Source organism: Arachis ipaensis, chromosome B9, assembly GCF_059453495.1.
Source record: "Arachis ipaensis isolate K30076 ecotype BB chromosome B9, ASM5945349v1, whole genome shotgun sequence".
Lineage (NCBI taxonomy): Eukaryota > Viridiplantae > Streptophyta > Magnoliopsida > Fabales > Fabaceae > Arachis > Arachis ipaensis.
In genome coordinates, this window is record NC_142444.1 from 16833954 (window position 1) to 16853302 (window position 19349).

The 19349-nt window shown below is 33.9% G+C and overlaps 2 protein-coding genes across 2 annotated transcripts; one reads left to right on the forward strand and one right to left on the reverse strand.

Moving 5' to 3' along the window:
- Positions 1–3332: 3332 nt before the first annotated feature.
- LOC148543876 (uncharacterized) lies at positions 3333–3875 on the forward strand. Its single transcript, XM_088498335.1, has one exon. The coding sequence runs from the start codon at positions 3333–3335 to the stop codon at positions 3780–3782; it is 450 nt and encodes a 149-aa protein (XP_088354461.1). The 3' UTR covers positions 3783–3875.
- Positions 3876–7285: 3410 nt separating this feature from the next.
- On the reverse strand, positions 7286–9199 carry LOC148543877 (uncharacterized). Its single transcript, XM_088498754.1, has one exon. The coding sequence runs from the start codon at positions 9197–9199 to the stop codon at positions 7286–7288; it is 1914 nt and encodes a 637-aa protein (XP_088354880.1).
- Positions 9200–19349: the final 10150 nt, after the last annotated feature.

Genomic DNA, 19349 nt, shown 5'->3' on the forward strand with positions numbered 1-19349 from the left:
TTAAATATAGAATTATTAATTTGATGACGTTAATTCTAACTTAAACTTAAACTTTTCAGAGCATAAAATCATTAAAGCATAAGTTTTAAAATTGGAGTAACGGTAGAATATATATGGAGAGAGGGCAAGGCAACCATCAGTGTTTTGAAAATGATAATAATACTTTTTATTAAGGACAATATTGAAAAATAAAATTAGATACCAAAATTTATGTTTTGCTATTATATATTATTATATATTATTAAGATTTAATTATTTTATCGATTTCTATAGTTTTGCGAAATTTTTAATTAAATTCTTATATTTTTTTTCAATTGAGTTTCTATAACAAATCAGATTTTATAATTAAATCTCTACTAGAATTAACAAAATAATCTGTTAAACAAAACAAATATGCCTAACACTTGACTGAATATTCTATTTTATTTAACGTAATATTTTGTTAATTCTAAATTTTTGTCACATTAGGAACTTAATTATACAATTTGATAAGGTATAGATATCCAATTAAAAAAAATATAGAAATATAATTAAAATTTGATAAAACAATAAGAACTGGCGGAATAATTAAACTTATTATTAAAATATGAATATGATTAAACATTTATATTTAAAGTATAAATAAAAATATAAAAATACAGTGATAATTAATTTTTAGTGTTAATTGAAAATCGATTATACTATTGTGAAAATATTTAATTATTCTAATAAAATCTTACTAATAATTAGGAGTTTAATTTTGATGCACTAACAGTGTAAAACGGTTTACATAACCATATAATAATCACATCTATTATTTTGGATAACCATTTCTAGCACTTCTCTTAGTCATCCTTTTCCCTTATGACTTATGAGGTCTCTTTTTCATAAAACGATTCAATGTTATTGTCTATGTCAGGGACACAAAAAGAGGTGCTATCATTTCATTATTGATTGCAGTGTATTTGGCTTACCAGCATTTTTCAAAAACAAGTTTACAGAAATCACTTGATCAAGGTTCAATTGTTGCCACCATAGCTGTTGTTTGTATCACTATTATATCTTTGTTGTTTCTGATTTGAGTTGCTTTAGAATGTAGACTCATAATATGTTATACATAATAATGCCTAACTGTGGTGATCATTGTGTAATATATCATATTTGAATTTTGTACTTTTTTCACTAATTATTATTGATTCTATTCCGTTCGAGTCAACCGAGGTATGTGTCTCCGACGAGGTTGCTTAGCTCCTGGTAGAGTTATATGTTGTCTAAGAGGTAGTTTCCAAAAATGACCTCGGCGCGATGAAACACGGCGGCGGGAGCACCTGCAAAAAGCACTCCGACGCTCAAGTAAGTATATAAAGTATGAGAGATGAGAATAATAAATTAGAATGGATTCTGTCACCTGTCTTTCTGGGTTATTTGGGATTGGTTTTATAGAAGGGTGAGGTGGTGTCCGTTGCTTTAGTTGTTCCGATATTAGTGGTTTGAGGGAGTGAGTTTCGTTGTAGTTGGTAACGGTCAATGGATAGTCTCTGACTTGCACGTGTGTTTTAGTCAAGTAGCTCGTTTCTGTTTTGATTATCTGTTTCCGTGATTTATGGTCGGTTACTGATGTTGATAAGAAATCCGAGCTTATCGGGGTACACGTCATAACCCCCAAGGTCGGCTGGCATTGTGTGCAAATGGTAGGCGAGCTTATTTTGTCTTTTCGTTCGTGGTTTTTTATCCAAATGATATTTAGAAGAATTTTGGGTGACCTTTGAAGACCATCGTTTCTTCTCTTGCAAAACGTGCCCGCTTTTAATGCGTTCCCTTGCCGTTTGGGTTTTCCATGTCTTTTAGTGGATGAGATTTAAGTTACCCACTAAGTTAGTGGGCTTGCAATAATTTTTCATTGTTTCGGGAACTGCTGTTTCAAATTCTTCCTAGTAGCTGACTCTTGCTATGACTTCCAAAGGTTTGTCCTTTTCTCTGTAATTTCTTTTTCTTTCACTGTTCTTTCTTCTGAAATGGCGAGAGATAAAGAGAAGGTTGTGGAAGATGACAAGGCCAATCCGTATTATTGGGTGCATGATGACGTGAGGACCCGTTCCTCCTCATTTGTTAATTCTGACTCTATGGGTGAGATTCGGGGTTTGAATGTCGTGAAGAGAGGGTCGAATGTTGTTGTTGAGTTCCTCCCATGCTCTAGTGAGGATAGGGTTTGTGAAAGGAGGGGAGATTGGCAATATTTTTACTTTTATACTCTTTGCCTTGTTGAACTTCATGTAAAGTTTCCATTTTTGGCATTTGAATGCGACGTATTGACCCAGTTAAATTGCGCGCCTTCACAGTTGCATCCCAATTCGTGGGCTTTCCTGCGTGCCTTCCAGTGTTTAATGAGCTTTCTCTCTGTTCCCTGCTCTCTTGCTGTATTTTTTTCTTTGTTTCAAGCGAAAGGGGTAAGAAAGGGGTTGTGGGTATGTTTGAGTAGTTACCCTGGTCGTTCTCTCTTTCTTCTTTATAAGTCTTCCTTCAAAAACTTCAAATCCTTGTTTGTTAAAGTGAGAACAGCAGAGTCCGAATATCCTTTTTATCTTGATGATGAATTGATAGAGAGGTTCCCCCTGTACTGGTGCTCGGAACCCTGTCAGATACTTGAGGCTGTGGAGCGAAGTGAGGAAGAAGAGCGTTTGTTGGACTTTTTGGTAGAGAGTTTTGCTGGTGGGGAGTGTCTGTCTATTCCTGATCTTCTTCACTATCATGACTCTGGTGATATGGAGGGTTTGAGAACGTATTTAGGTACTTTCTTGAATGTTCTGTGTTTGTTTTTCGTATGTTTCATTTATTCTGATCTTTTTGTTTCTGTGCAGGTGGGCGAGTTCCTCTTCTTGATCCGTCACGTCTTCAGTCTTTTCTGAAGAAGAAGAAGGAGAAGCTTACTGATGCCTCTGCGGCCGTGAATGAAGTGGGTGGCGATGCTGCTCAATCTGCGGCTCAAGCGGCGTCTTCTATCAAAAGGAAAAGGGATGATGCTGAAAACTCTGTGGAGGTGATCTCGGAGGAGACCAGGGAGGTTGCTGGAGGTGGTAGGGTTGCTTTTGATCGGCAAAAGAAACTTCATAGTTTCATCCCTGGTTCTGGTTCGCATTCTCTGTGGAGTGACCAATTTGACTTTGCTGATCTTTCTGATAAAGTGTCTCAATATCCTGGTGACATGTTGATGACTCGTCGTATTAGTGTGGAATCTCTTGGTAAATTTGTTCAGGTAATGTTTGCTATGGTCCGAACTTTTTTATAGCTTTTTGGTTTGTCTTTTGATTTTTATTTTTTATTTCAAATTTGCCTAGATTGTTGCTTCTCGCCTAATGTGTGTTGGTCGTACCACCGAATTCATCGGCGCTGAGCAGCAGGCGGCTGTGAACAAGGTTGCTGATCTGGAGAAGTCGTACACCATGAAGATTGCTAATTTGGAGAGGGCCGCTAAGGAAAAGGAAGATGTTGTTATAAGTGCTGTGGCCAAGGCAAAGGAGTTTGAGGAGGAGGTTACTCGCTTAAGAGATCAGATTCGTCTTCTGCAAACCAAAGTTAAGGAGGGTGATGTGGCTAAAGGTCGTCTTACTTCCCGTGTCCATGAGCTGGAGGAGAATGGTATGGAGATGTTTTCTTATGGATTTGAACGAGCTGTAAGTCAGATCGCTGTATTGGCACCAGATTTTGACAGTGATCAGCTTGATATGACTAAGATAGTAGTTGGTGGGAAGTTGGTTGTAGATGGTACTGTGGAGGAGCATGATGAAAACGCTCCTCCCTCTTAGTTTGTTTATGTTTTGGATATGTATCATTGACTGTTTTCTTTTGTTTGACCGAGGTTTGGTCTTCTTGTTTCGTTTGCTATTTTGAACTTGTTTTGCTCTGGCCGAGGTTAGGCCAAGTTAATGTTATCACTTTCTTGTGATTTTGTATACGTAATTCCCTTTTGTATTTTGTTCGTTAGGCTTAGATTCACTTGATAGAAACAATTTCGATAATTTGGATATATTGGGCGTCCGGCCTCGTTAAAACCCTTCCTTAGGCAAAACCCTTTTTGTTTTGGGAGAAAAGCTCTAAGGGGGAAAAAGAGTGCCTTCATCCGCTAATTGTACAATTTATGACCTATACATTTTCAACGAGAAAACATTCCAGTTCCCTGACACTAGGTTGCCCTGTAGTGTCTGGAGTTGATAAGCCCCCATTTCGAGTACTTTTGCTATTCGGAAAGGTCCCTCCCAGTTTGCGGCGAGCTTGCCATGTGAAGGAGGTCGTCTTGCATCTTCAGTTCGCTTGAGGACAAGGTCGTCTTCTGAGAAAGTTCTCGGGACGACTTTGCTATTGTGTCTTCTTGCGGCCAATTGTTTCATGGCTCTTTGTTTGATTGCTGCGATATCCCTGTCTTCTTCGACGAGGTCAAGCTCGGCGCTTCTTATAAGAGTGTTGTTTTGTTCGTCATATAGTTCGGATCTGATTGTGGGTGTTCCGACCTCTACTGGAATTAGTGCCTCTGACCCGTATACCAGCTTGAAAGGTGTTTCGCCTGTGGTTGTTTGTATTGTTGTATTGTAGCTCCATAATACCTCTGGGATTAGCTCGGCCCATTCACCCTTCACATTGTCAAGTTTTCTCTTTATTGCCTGCAATATAACTCGGTTAGCAGCTTCGGCCTGCCCATTGGTTTGCGGGTGTTCGACCGAGCTAAAATAGTGCTGTATATTAAAATTGTTCAAAAATGAGCCGAGTTTATTATCGGTAAATTGCCTACCATTATCTGATATTATTTCCTTTGGTATTTCAAATCGGCATATTATGTTTTTCCATATAAAAGATCTTACTTTTTCGGCTGTTATCTTTGCTAAAGGTTGTGCTTCTATCCATTTTGAGAAGTAGTCAATTGACACTAAAAGAAATTTTACCTGACCTGGTGCTACTAGAAATGGGCCGAGGATATCAAGTCCCCATCTTTGAAAAGGCCAGCTTACCTCCATGCTGTGCAATAGTTCGGCTGGCTTTGTAGAAATGGCTTCATGCTTTTGGCATCTGTCGCATGTCTTGACTTTTGCTATGCAATCTCTTTTCATGGTCGGCCAAAAGTATCCTGTTCGGATGATTTTTGCGGCTAGGGCTCTTCCTCCGATGTGGTTTCCACATACGCCCTCATGTACTTCGTCCATTACCTCTCTCGCCTCCTCGGTGTTCAGGCATTTTAGCAATGGTTGTGAGATGCCGCGCTTGTACAGTTCCCCCGCCACACTTGTATATAGACTTGCTCTTCGTCTGAAGTGTTGTGGATTAAGCTCGTTTTTAGGCACGGTACCTGTATTGATGTACTCAAGAAAAGGTGTTCTCCATTCATGGAGATGGTTAATGTTTGTTATAGATATAAGTTCAATGCTGGGTTTTTTAAGTGTCAGCTGTGTTAGTGCTGATGTTTGTGTGTCTGCCCTAGTGGCAACAAGTTTAGATAATACGTCGGCTCTAATGTTCTTTTCCCTATGCACATGTAAAATGGTGAATGAACTAAACTTCGAAATAAGATCCTTTGCTATCAGCCAGTATCGCTTTAGCAAGGGATCTTTTACCTGATATTCCCCTCGGATTTGTTGTACTACCAAGAGGGAATCACAATGTGCTGTCAGGCTTTGTATCTGGAGGTTGAGGGCGAGCTTGAGTCCGGCTATGAGGGCTTCATATTCGGCCTGGTTGTTGCTTGCTGGGAAGTGGAACTGTAGCGACTGCTCGGCCACTACGTTTTCTCCTTCTTTCAGAATTACTCCGGCTCCGCTTCCTCCTCGGCTGGATGCTCCATCTACATGTAACTCCCAGTACTTGCTGTGTTCAGCCGAGGTTAGTTCTGATAAGAAGTCGGCTAGGATTTGTGCTTTTAGTGCCGATCTTGGTTGAAACTGGATATCGAATTCTGAGAGCTCTATGGACCATTTGGTCAGTCGTCCAGCTAATTCCGGCTTTGTTAGTATTTGTCGTAATGGTTGGTTTGTTCGTACTATTATTGTGTGGCTTTGAAAGTAATGTCTAAGTCTTCTCGCCGTCGTTACAAGCGCTAAAGCTAGCTGTTCTATTTTTGGGTACCTTTGTTCTGTTGGCTGCATGACTCTACTGACGAAGTATACTAGTTGTTGTGCTTTTCCTGATTCGATCACTAAAGCCGAGCTTATAGAGTGCTTGGAAACAGATAGGTATAAGTATAAGGGCTTGCCGATTTCATGTCTTTGCAGTACTGGAGGTGATGATAAAATAACTTTGAGCTCAGTGAATGCTTTTTCACATTCTTCCGTCCATAGAAACTTCTTGTTCTTTGTTATTGTCTGGAAGAAATGATATGATCGGCTTGATGCTGATGGTAGGAACCGAGATAGTGCTGCTACTTTTCCTGCTAGCTGTTGTACTTCTTTTACTGTTTTGGGGCTCGCCATGTTGAGTATGGCCTCACATTTTTCCGGGTTTGCCTCTATTCCTCGCGATGTTAGCATGAATCCGAGGAATTGCCTCCTCGTACCCCAAAAGCACATTTTTCTGGGTTGAGCCTCATTCTGTATGCTCGGACTTGCTCAAATATCTCTTTAAGATCATCGCAATGTGATTTCTCATGAGTGGTCTTGGCGACCATATCATCCACATAGATTTCCATGTTCCGACCTATCTGATGATGGAACACATTGTCCATTAGTCTCTGGTATGTCGCACCTGCATTCTTTAGGCCAAATGGCATTACTCTATAACAAAAATTTCCGTGTTCGGTTATAAATGCGGTTTTACTTTGGTCTTCTGGATGCATGAGTATCTGGTTGTAACCAGAGTATGCATCCATGAAGCTCAAACTTTTGAAACCTGATGCACTGTCTACGAGTTTATCGATGCATGGTAGAGGATAAACATCCTTAGGGCATGCTTTATTTAAATCTGTGAAATCGACGCACATGCGCCATTTACCTGAGTTTTTCCTTACCATTACCACGTTCGAGAGCCATGTAGTGAATCTAATTTCTTTAATGAAGTTGGCTTTGAGGAGCTTTTCGGTTTCTTCCAGTGCTGCCTTTGATTTATCTGCTCCGAGATTCCTCTTTTTCTGAGCTATAGGTCGGCTTGCTTTGTTTGTCTCGAGCTTATGACAGATGATGTTCGGATTTATTCCTGGCATGTCCGCCGGAGTCCAGGCAAATAGGTCGGCGTTGTCTTGTAATACTTTTACGAGTTCTGACCTTTCCTTTTCTTGCAGTGCCTGGCCGATGTATGTGAACTGTTCTGGCTTCTCTGTTAGTGGGATTTTCTAAAGCTCGTCTGCTGGTTGCAGTCTTTCTTGGGTGTCCTCCCGGGGATCAAGCTCTGCCAAGGACAGTATCTCAGTTGCGTTATGGATTGCTTTGACTTCTTGCTGGAATTCTAGCCTTGGAGCCGACCTTCTTAGGCTTGCGTTGTAACATTTCCGAGCTTGTTGTCGGTCTGAATGTAGTGTCGCTATCTTTCCGTCATGTGTCTGGAATTTTACACATAGATGAAAGGTTGAAACTACTGCCCTGAACATGTTCAGAGCAGGTCTTCCGAGAATGATATTATAAGGGCTAGGGCAGTCAAGTATAAGGTATTGTATGTCGACGGTTCGTGACAATGGGTGGTTTTCCATCATTGTCTTCAACCATATGTAGCCCTTTATTGGTACTCTTTCTCCAGAGAATCCGACCAATTCTCCGGATGAAGGTTGTATAAGTTTTTCAGATATTTTCATTTTTAGAAAGGTGGTGTAAAACAAAACATCAGCATTACTACTTGGGTCCAGGAGGACTTTTCTTACCAATAACTCGCCTGTTTGGATAGAAATTACCACTGGGTCGTCTGTGTGTGGCGCGGCCGAGCATATGTCCTTCTGATTGAAAACGATTTCTAGGTCTGAAGCGTCCTTGTTGCTATGTGGTGTTGTTCCTTCTATTGTGAGCATTGCGCGGTAGCTACGCTTTCTTGCCGAAATTGTTTCTCCACCCCCGGCGAATCCTCCCGATATGGTGTTTATGATCCCCTTGGGTGGCGTGTTAGTTGACCATTTGTTGGTTTCTTTGCTTCCCGAGGTCTGTTGGCGCTCTTCTCTATCACCCTCTTTATGCTTCCTTCCTTCAATGTATTTGTCTAGGAGGCCTTGCCGAGCCAATCTTTCTAGTAGGTCTTTGGCTATTACGCATTCGTCGGTTGTGTGGCCGTATTTTTGGTGAAAGGCACAGTGCTTGCTCTTATCGACGAATCTCTGGTCTTGATAACTCCCAGCTCTTGCTGGCGGTTTTATAATTTTGGCGTTAAGTATCTCTTTGATTATCCTTTCCCTCCTTGTGTTAAACTTGGTGTAATTGTCAAATTTCGGGGTTAGCCTGAAGGGCCTTTTGAGGTCCTTGACATTTGCCGATTTTGTGGCCTTCTCATCATCTCTCTTAGGTTGTCTCTTCTTCGTTTTTTCGGTTTCACAGAGCTCTTCAATCTCCATCTGTCCTGCCGCCCTTTCTCGGAATTCTTCCAATGTCTTTGGCTTTGTTACCGCAATTGTTTCCGTGAATTTTCCAGGTCGGAGTCCTGCCTTTATGGCGTGCAGGTGGACGGCGGGATCTAGGTCGGGTATTTCCATTGTTGCTTCTGCGAACCTGGTTAGGTAGTCCTTCAGGCTTTCTTGGGGACCTTGGCGGATGGTGCCGAGGTAGTCTGATCCATGCACGTATATCCGTGCTGCTGCGAAGTAGTCTATGAAGGATTTCGCCAACTCCTCGAAAGAAGAGATTGATCCTGCAGGTAATTTTGAAAACCAAAGTAGGGTTGCGCCGTCGAGATAGGTAGGGAAAGCTCTGCAAAGAACAGGTTCGTTATTAGGACCATTAAAGAACATCATAGATTGAAATTTCTTAATATGAGCCCGGGGGTCACCAATCCCCTTGTATGGCTCAAGTGAGGAAGGCAGTGTGAAGTGTTTAGGCATCTGGTAATTAGTAATCTCTTCGGAGAAAGGGTTGTCCAAGGTCAGCTTCTCTTTTGGTGGGTTGACACTTAGTAGGTCTGCGTTGCTCTTTCCTTTGGAACCGTTCTCCTCACACTTGTTAACGCTGTTTTGAGTGGATAGTTCGGTGAGTCTCCTTACTTCAGCTTGTAATTCAGCCATTTGTGCCAAGAGCTCGGCCTGAGTGAGCTGAGGGACTCCATTATCGGCCATGCTAGAAGGTTGAGAAACCCTGTGTAAAAAAGAAAGAAAATGGAGTATGGTAGAAAGCAGTGGGGTTAGATTAACTTTCGGGCCCCACGGTGGGCGCCAGATGTTCCGTTCGAGTCAACCGAGGTATGTGTCTCCGACGAGGTTGCTTAGCTCCTGGTAGAGTTATACGTTGTCTGAGAGGTAGTTTCCAAAAATGACCTCGGCGCGATGAAACACGGCGGCGGGAGCACCTGCAAAAAGCACTCCGACGCTCAAGTAAGTATACAAAGTATGAGAGATGAGAATAATAAATTAGAATGGATTCTGTCACCTGTCTTTCTAGGTTATTTGGGATTGGTTTTATAGAAGGGTGAGGTGGTGTCCGTTGCTTTAGTTGTTCCGATATTAGTGGTTTGAGGGAGTGAGTTTCGTTGTAGTTGGTAACGGTCAGTGGATAGTCTCTGACTTGCACGTGTGTTTTAGTCAAGTAGCTCGTTTCTGTTTTGATTATCTGTTTCTGTGATTTATGGTCGGTTACTGATGTTGATAAGAAATCCGAGCTTATCGGGGTACACGTCAGATTCAAATAAAGAGGTTAGCTTTGTTTTGTGATAGAAATTGGCATTTAAGAGTTATGTCTTATATTGAGAAATTGTGTTATAAAAGATTTAGTTATAAATTAATTTGAGAATATGTAAATGAGATGAGATTAATAAATGATTTGAAATTAAAAATAAATAAATAATTATAGAATTTGTGGAGGTTTAAAAATCTCACAAAATAATTTAAAATCGTTACGAAAGTTTAATATAAAATCCTCACTAAACACACACAATGCAAAAATCCCACTGAATAGATTATGGAGATTTTTAAAAATTTTCACAAAAAATCTCGTAGCACCTCAAATTTTAGAGATTTTAAAAATCTCTACAAATTATTTGGTGAAGATTATAAATCTCTATAAATAAAAAAAAAAAACTGTCCCAGATAAATAAAAATATTGTAACGAGAAAAGGAGAAATTAATAAAGTATCATGCAACTTTATGAAGGTTAGGTAAGCCACAGAGATAGTGCAGCACTCTGATAGCGAGATGTTTGAGTCAACTATCCTACATGAACATAAAATTATCGGTCGTCAATGTAATATAGTAGGAGTCTTTATGGTTCTCTCCGGTTTGAAAACCCAGTCAGATGCGGTCGATTTGAGATAAATTGGCTTCGATTTTATTCGAATTCGGTCGAATTTAAAATTAAATAATTTTACTCGATTAAACCATTCAATCCGGTTAAGATTAAAGTTTGAATTATCCGATCCTGTGCTGTGGTTGAACAAAAAATTGATTTAGTATATATTTATTTATTTTGATTATGATATTTAATGTATTATTTTTTGACAATGTAAATTTTTAATAGGTATTTTTGGTTCATTAAATGTGATGAACTAATATTAAACAATTTCAATGCATTTTTTTATATTCTTTTAATAAATTTAATTTTGATACACTACTGTCAATGTAAAATTATTTTACGCATGCATTCAATCACATAATGCTATATTAGCAAAAACAATTACTTTTAATATTGATTGAGTAAATAATCATAAAAATAATAGTTGTGATTACATAACTATGTAAAATATTTTACACCGTCAATATATTAAATTAAATTTTTTTTTAATCTATTTTCCTTTAGTTTTTTCTCTATTAGCATACAAACTTAACATATTCTATCTTTTTTATTTAAGTTTTGTCTAAGCATGCACAATTTTATCGTTTCCCGAATAAAGTTTCATTATATTTAAGTAAGAATTTTTAAAATAGATCAAGTCAATATTTAAGATCAAATCTAAACTAAAGCAAAGTCAATTTTATTCAATCCATAACGCTCTTATAATACATATTACAATATAAAATAATTAAATATTTATATTTATAATCAAAATATAAATAAAAATATAAAATTCATTGATATTTAACATTTGGTGTGATAGACAAGTATTGACTGAACCAATATACCTTATCGTGTGATAGCTTTTGAATTCTCATCTTTTGATTTTGATATTTATCTTTTTTTTTTTTTTAACACCTCAGAAAACATTTTCTTCAAATCTAAACTTAAGTCACAAAATCAAATTACAACTTTTATCTTTTACTGCACTGCTCACTGGTTTAAAAACTTGGATAAATTTTCTAAGTTCATTTTTTTGTATCAACAAATTTAAGCACGATTTGCAAAATGGAATATTTCATCTTTATCTTCAAATAGCTTCTCCAGTATCAATATTTACAGATTTTCTTTGTTATTCCTAACTATAAGGGTTTTATTATCATTCGTCACTACAAGAAAATGAAATATTTATAACAAAAAATTTGTATCAAATTTAAAATTGTTACAAAAAAATAGTTTTTTGTAATAATAATTAGTGATTATTACAAAAGAATAATGTTTTGTAACAACATTATAAATTATTACAAAATATGATAATATTTTATAATAACCTGTTTTATTTTGTTACAAATTAGGGCAAAAAACAGAAATAAGCCAAGGGAGAAAATAATTTACGTGAATCAGCCAAAATAAAAACTGCTTCATGAATCCACCAATGCACGTTTATATGTAGTTCGAACCAGCTTGGTTCGAACTCCATTTCTACATAATTCGAACCAGCTTGGTTCGAATTATACACAAACACACACACTAATTCGAACCAGCTTGGTTCAAATTACACACAAACACAAGCACACACTAATTCGAACCAACTTGGTTCGAATTACACATACAGTAATTCATGGTATAATTCGAATTATGCTGTTAAAAAATTAATAATTTATTAAAAAAATTTTATTAAAAAATTTACTAAAAAATTAATAATTTAAAAATTAAAAAAATATATATTTTATTTCATACGTTAAAAAAAGCTAACAAAATATTTAATTACGAGACTTCTTTAAAATATTAATGAGCTATCAATTCGAATTCCATACAATACTTTTCTGTCCATTTTTAATAGCTCATGAATATTTTTTAATAAATTTTTTTAATAAATTTTTTTAAATTATACTACAAAAAATATTTTATCCTATGCAAAATAATTTAAAAAAAATGGCTTAAAAATGTTAAGAGTACTATACAAATTTATAATGTTATAATAACTTAGGTAAATACATGCATGTATTCAAATTTTAAATAAAATACTCTACATAGTCAATAATAATTTAGAAGTGAAAGAAAATATTTTATTCCATACAAAATAATTAAAAAATATATTTTATTCTATACAAAATAATTTTAAAAAATGGCTTAAAAGATGTTATGAGTACTATAAAAGTTTGTAATATTCTAGTGATTTAGGTAAATACATGATAAAAATATTTTTTCTTTAATTTCTAAATTATTAGTGACTATGTGGAGTATTTCTTTAATGTCCTAAGTCATTAGGACATTACAAATTTTTATAGTACTTCTAACATCTTTTAAGCCATTTTTTAAATTATTTTACATAAAATAAAATATTTTTTTGTGGTATAATTTAAATAAATTTATTAAAAAATATTCATGATAATTTTTTAATAAAATTATTTAAATTATATGGTGAGATATTACATGATTCGAATTACGCACAGGGAAGTTTGAATCACTCTGATTCAAATTATATGGTGAGCAATTCGAATTCTATACAATACTCTTCTGCCCATTCTTGATAGCTCATAGATATTTTTTAATAAATTTATTTAAATTATACCACAAAAATAAATAAAATATATATTTTTTAATTTTTAAATTATTAATTTTTTTAATAAATTTTTTAATAAATTTTTTTTAATAAATTATTAATTTTTTAACAGCATAATTCGAATTGTACCATGAATTACTGTGTGTGTAATTCGAACCAAGCTGGTTCGAATTAGTGTGTGTCTGTGTTTGTGTGTAATTCGAATCAAGTTGGTTCAAATTATGTAGAAATGGAGTTCGAACCAAGCTGGTTCGAACTACATATAAACGTGCATTGGTGAATTCATGAAGCAGTTTTCGTTTTGGTTGATTCACGTAAATTATTTTCTTCCTTGGCTTATTTCTGGTTTTTGTCCTACAAATTATGTTAGTTTTTGTAATGAGATGGTGTTTTGTAATATTTTATAACAAAAAAAAAAGAAGTTACAAAAATTCAAAATATTTTGTAACAATTTTTTTTTTCAAAAACTCCAATTGTTTTGTAACAAAAAATTAATTTGTCACAAAATTTAATATTGTTTGTAACAAGTTAATTATTTGTCACAAAATATAAGTATATTTTATAACAATTTTTTTTTTCAAAATGTTATAAATACTTTAAGAATAAAAAAAAATTATGTATATAATTTTTTTAAAATAATTTTATTTTGTTTCAAAAATTAAATTTTTTGCATTATATTTTTTTCATTAATTTTTAAAAATCATAAATATTATTTTATATTCTTTTAAAAAATTAATTAAACTTAACAATATGTTGATAAATAATGTTCTTAAATATTTTTTATATATATAGAGTATATTTGATTTTAAAATTACTCTATTCTCCAATTTCATCAAAATATCTATTCATATTTATTTTTATTCCTTTATAAAATCCCTAATTTCTAACCCTAATTCCCAAATTGAAAATCGAAAATCTTAATTTCCTAAAATGAAACTCTAATCCCCTTCACTATACTCAGCTGCACCCCTTACCCCTCTGCCTCACCCTCATCGCGGCACACACTTAGAACACCACACCCACTCAGCTCACACTCCTTCTATCACACACCCACACACTCTGAACGGAGCTGCACCACGCTCAGCCCGTTCCGCTGCCACTGAACTGTCGAGCCCAGAGAAGAGAGAGTTGCTGCTGTGCTGTCGAGAAGAGAGCTCGCGTAGAGAGGGAGGACTCACGAAGGAGTGGTTGTTGCCCAGAGTTGCCGCTATTTGTGTCTTGCCGTCGCCATTCTGCCTTCTGTAACATCCCGCATTTTTGAAAATCTAAATATAAATAAATTGTGATTTTATCTTATTAAGTTTAAACTATATTTTAGAAATTATTCTGTTAGAAATAATTAAATAGATTTGGAGATAATTTTATTTTGAATCAATTAATATTCTTAAGTAATTTTATTATAAAGTAATATTTTGTATAATTTTAGTAATTTAAAAATAAGAAAGAATTGTATAGTTTAATTTAAGTGACTTCTATTATGAATAAGCTACGATTTATTTTATTTTGAACTCCTTATTTTTATAAACTAATTCATTAAGAGTAATTAAATTAATTTTATGAATATTTGGAGTTAAGTTAATTAATATTCTTATGTAATTTTATAATTGCTATTTCATATAATTTGAAATTAAATTTTAGTAATGTAAGCAACATATAACTTAATTTCTACTATGACTAAATTATGGTTTATTTTATTAGTTTGAATAGATTAATTTATTATGAATGATTAAATTGATTTTTATAAATACTTTGGGTTTAAGTTAATTAAGGTTTATGTACAATCTTTACTATAATTAGTTATTTTATATAAATTGGAATTAAAGTTTTGACAATAGAAAATAATAAAAAAATTATATCATATAATTTGAATAATTGATATTTTTGGATTTAAACCATATTTTATAAAATGTGATTAGTATGTTTACTTTATAATTCAAATTAAAAATAATTATTTGATCTTATTGATATATTGATAATTAAAATCTTATGCGTCTTGAAAATAATCTTTATAGTATTATATTTGATTTCTGAATTGTTATTTTATCTCAAATATTTTATAAAAATTGTTATATTACTCATGTATATTTTACCCTAATCCTAAAAACCCCTAATTTAAACCTTAATTCCCACAATCCCTAACCCTATTACACACGTACAGAAGAGAAAAAGAGAGATGGAGAAACAGAGAGGGGAAAAACGGGGAAGAAGAAGAAGGAAAAGAGAGGGAGGGGATGGAGGAGAAGGCTCCGGGAAGACCATCGTCGCCGTTGTCGCAGAGTGGAGGTGGAGGAGTGACCAAGAGAGAGAACCTAACGCGAGGAAGAGAGAAAGTTGCGCGTGAGGGAGACAGAGGCTTTGACGGAGTTGTTCTGCCACCGATGCCGCGTCCTATCACCGTCGCCAAGCTTCCATAGCCGCCGTCGTTGAGGGAGTGACCACCGTGGAACCCTGGCCGTCGCTGGTGCTACTCCACGCGAGAGGAAGGAGAGCGATGAGACAGAACATGACCGAGGGAGAGGAGAAGGGGGTTGTCGTCGTCACCGAAATTCTTAGTTGCCGCCGTCGTTCCTGCTGAGTTAATTGTGCATAGCTAACATAATCACCACCTGTGAACCTTATTTACTCTATAACAACCCTCTGTTTGCCTCTGATATTCCTGGCTCTGTTGTGTTTGTTGGAATTATCACAGTTGAAGCTTGTCACCGGAGAAGACAAGCTGCCGCGCCATCCTTTTTGTTCCGACACCAAACCTCCTGTTCGTAATGCTTCCATTCATGCTTTGTTTAACACCCTATTTCTCTGCTATATTTTTATCTTAATTTCAATAGTTGATATCTTCATTTTAGTATCACTGTATTCTGCTGGAATCGTCGAAATTGTGGTTGCTGTGAGTGGGATTAAAATTGGTGCTGCTGCCGCTGTCTTGGTCATGTTGGAGTTGTCGCTGTTGTTGTGGATTCAAAGTAAGCGAATTTATCATGGTTAATTCCTGCGGGTTCAGCTAATCGAGGTAGGGGGTTTAACTTAAACGATTTTAATTTAAGAATACTCATAAAGTTTATTGGATAACTGCAAATAGGTATAATAGTCGTGAGTGATTGATTGATTATATGAATGTTGAATTGTGGATAAGATTGTGATTGGAATGGTTGAGATTGTGATTTGAATTGTTGATTAGTGATATTGATTGATTATGTGGATTGGAAATTGTTTGATGACCAATTGTTGAGAATTTCTGAATTTTGATGATTATATTGGATTGTTATCGTTGAGCTGGTTATTGATGTATTGTGATGGTGATGAATTTGGTTGGTAGTTGATTTAGAATTGATTTTGAAATACTAAACTACTTGTTAAAAATCTAAAGTTTTGGAATGAAGCGGCAACTTTGAAAGTGAACTGGCATCTTAATAGTGATTGGAATGATATGCGACTAAAAGCTAAGCGAACTACAACAAGTATAGTTATTAATATTCAATTTTCAAGGTTTTGTAAATTCGTATTAACTACAGAATTAGTTATGATTTTTCAAAGTTGTATTGTAACATCAGATTTTCTGCATTACTTTTAAACGAACTCAGAAACTTTGAAAAGATATAACTAATTTTGTAATGATTGGAATTACGCGGGACCAAGTCTGGATTAAACCTGGGAATGTATAGAGTTGGACTGAAAAATTTGAGATATTTTTGTTAAATACAAAATTTATGGCGAATTTTTAAAGTTAGGTCGATAAATCTGTCCTGCAGCAGAAAAGTTCAAACAGGACAGCAAATTTTTTGTCTTGCTGCGATTCCTATGAACTGAGTTTTGAGGCGAAACTAATTTTGTTGTAAACTTTGATTAACTTGGTTCATTGTCATAAAACTTCAGAATTTTAGGAGTTAAGAATTGGGAGTTGTAAATTTTTTAATTTTAATGGTTAAAGTTGGAGAGAATCAGTTTTCAGTAAGTTATGCAACAACTTCCAATGCTTGTAACTCTTAGAATTGAATAGCAATCGGGTTGTAACCAAGACACACTTGTTGCTAGATAAGTTAGGAGTCTATAAACCAAACTTTAGCCTTATAGTCTATTTGAAGTTTTGTAGTAAAAGTTATACAAATTGAAAGATACTAAGTTAGTTGGTTTCTAAAACAAATTTTGACTTATTTTTACATAACTTTTAAATTATGTAACTTCTTTGTAAGTTCTTCTGAATGTTGATATATGCATAGTGAATTAGTGAATATTTTGAAAATATTTTGATTATATATGTTTGATTAAGAGGTAATAAGTAATCATGCATATTTGTTGATGATTATGAAATGTGGCTTACAACCTTTGCAGGATGTATGCAAATGAAAAATAAAGCTGCCAGTTGGAATTCATATTATTTGATTGTTAGTAGGCTATATTGTGAAATGAAAAATGCTGCTTGCTCAGTCTATTCTAGATTTAGAAAGCTTGTTGAATTAGCCTTTGTATCTAAAATAAGAACAGTTAAAACCTTTATGGTTACTTGTTTTTTCATGTCTATATCCAGGTACTAGTGAGATATCATATGTTCAATTTCATCTACGCGGTCTTTGTTTTGTTCCCAAATTCACAATTCTAGTAACTTGTGCCTTGAAATTACTATATTGTGTATTGGCTGAGAAATAAGTAATGAATTGGCTGTTTTTGATGGAACCGTAGACGGTGAAAATATCCAAGTTTTAGGGGAGGTTTTGCCAAAATTTTTATAAAAATTTTGGATAAAAGTTAATGGAAAAAAGTTGTAATTGGTGTTATATCTTGTTTCTAATTTTTTGTTTCGGTTTTTTTTCATTTACAGGAATGCTAAAATGGTGACAACTTGATACCTAAAGGATTTAAGAATATTTTGATTCATAGAGATACTAATCTATGTTACACTTTTAACTTTTGGTTGAACTAGTGTAAGAAATATAACTTGTAGAACTAATCAATGTAGACACTAATATTATTTTATTTTAAAACAATTTTAGTTAAATGAAGCATGTTTGAATTATCTATATTTTTACATATTATATAAATGTTGATTTGTTCAGTAAAGTAGTTAATATGTCAGTTAATTAAAAAAAATAATTTAGTAAATTATACATGCAATTTGTATTAAAAAATAAAAAATTATTACAAAACAAATATTGTGCTTTTGTAACTAGAGAAAAAAAAATGTTACAAAATAAAGTTATATTTTGTAAGAAAATTTTATGATAGAAAAAAATATTTTGTTACCAAAAATATTTTGAAGATCAAAATTTGTTATCACATTTGTAACGAATTTTGGTTTTTGTATCAAAAAAATTTGTTACAAAATATTACTTTAAATCGTAATAGTTTCATTTTTTGTTATAAAAACTTTTTGTAATGAGACTAGGGGTGGCAATGGGTAGGGTAGGGTAGGGTTTGAACCCAACCCTAACCCTACCCGCGGGTTGAGTTTTTAACCAACACTAAACCTTACTCTACCTGTGGATTGAGAAATACCCAACCCTAACTCTATCCGCGGATTGACAAAAATGAAGGCTACTAATTTGTTAAAAATTGTATTTATATCTCATTAAATGAGAAATATTTTTTATAAAAATAAATGAGTAAAGTTTACAAATTTATAAATTTGGTTTAGTGGTTAAGAAGGTTTTGCACATATTTAAGATCCTTGGTTCAACTCCCATATATAATACATATTATAAATTTTTTTTGTTTTAAAATTCTGATTTTTTATAACAATTTTTTTTTGTTACAAATATTGTTTTTTCTTGTAATTTTTTTTTTCAGCTATTCAAGATATATATTTTTTTCAAAATCAATGGATGAGCCGTCCGCAAATCTTTAGTTATTAATTTTTGAGTAAAGTATGGATTTATTTCTTAAAATTTAGACTAAGTTCTAAATTTTTTTAATGTTTGGAATATTCTATTTTTAATCCAAATATTTTATTTCGTCTTATTTTAATTTTTAATCAAAATTATGTTTTTTAAATATATTATTATTATTATTATTATTATTATTATTATTTTCAAATTACTACAACGTAACCACTATAATTACAATTGTTATCACTCTTTAAAAAGAAAATCATAATAAAAAAATATTTAAAAAAAAGTTTAATTTTAACAAAAAAAACTAAAATTAAATAAAATAAAATATTTAAAATAAAAATAAAACATTTCAAAAATTAAAACCAAAAAACCTAAAAATTAAGACTAAAATAGTATTTTACCTGTAATTTTTTATTCACTACTTTGCATGTGTCATAATCACTGGTATGAATCCTAGGAGTGAGTATATGTTTTGATTATTTTATCCCTTTTTCCGAATATTTGGATTAATTCTTCTGAGAGCGCGTAAAAGTCAAATGCAGTTAATCAATTATCTCGAAATTAATTAATTATAAAACAAATAGTAATTTAATACATTATTGGCATGCAAAA

Excerpts from the sequence above, each read along its gene's own strand:
- LOC148543876 (XM_088498335.1), top strand. The coding sequence starts at position 3,333 with ATGTGTGTTGGTCGTACCACCGAATTCATCGGCGCTGAGCAGCAGGCG.
- LOC148543877 (XM_088498754.1), bottom strand. The coding sequence starts at position 9,199 with ATGGCCGATAATGGAGTCCCTCAGCTCACTCAGGCCGAGCTCTTGGCA.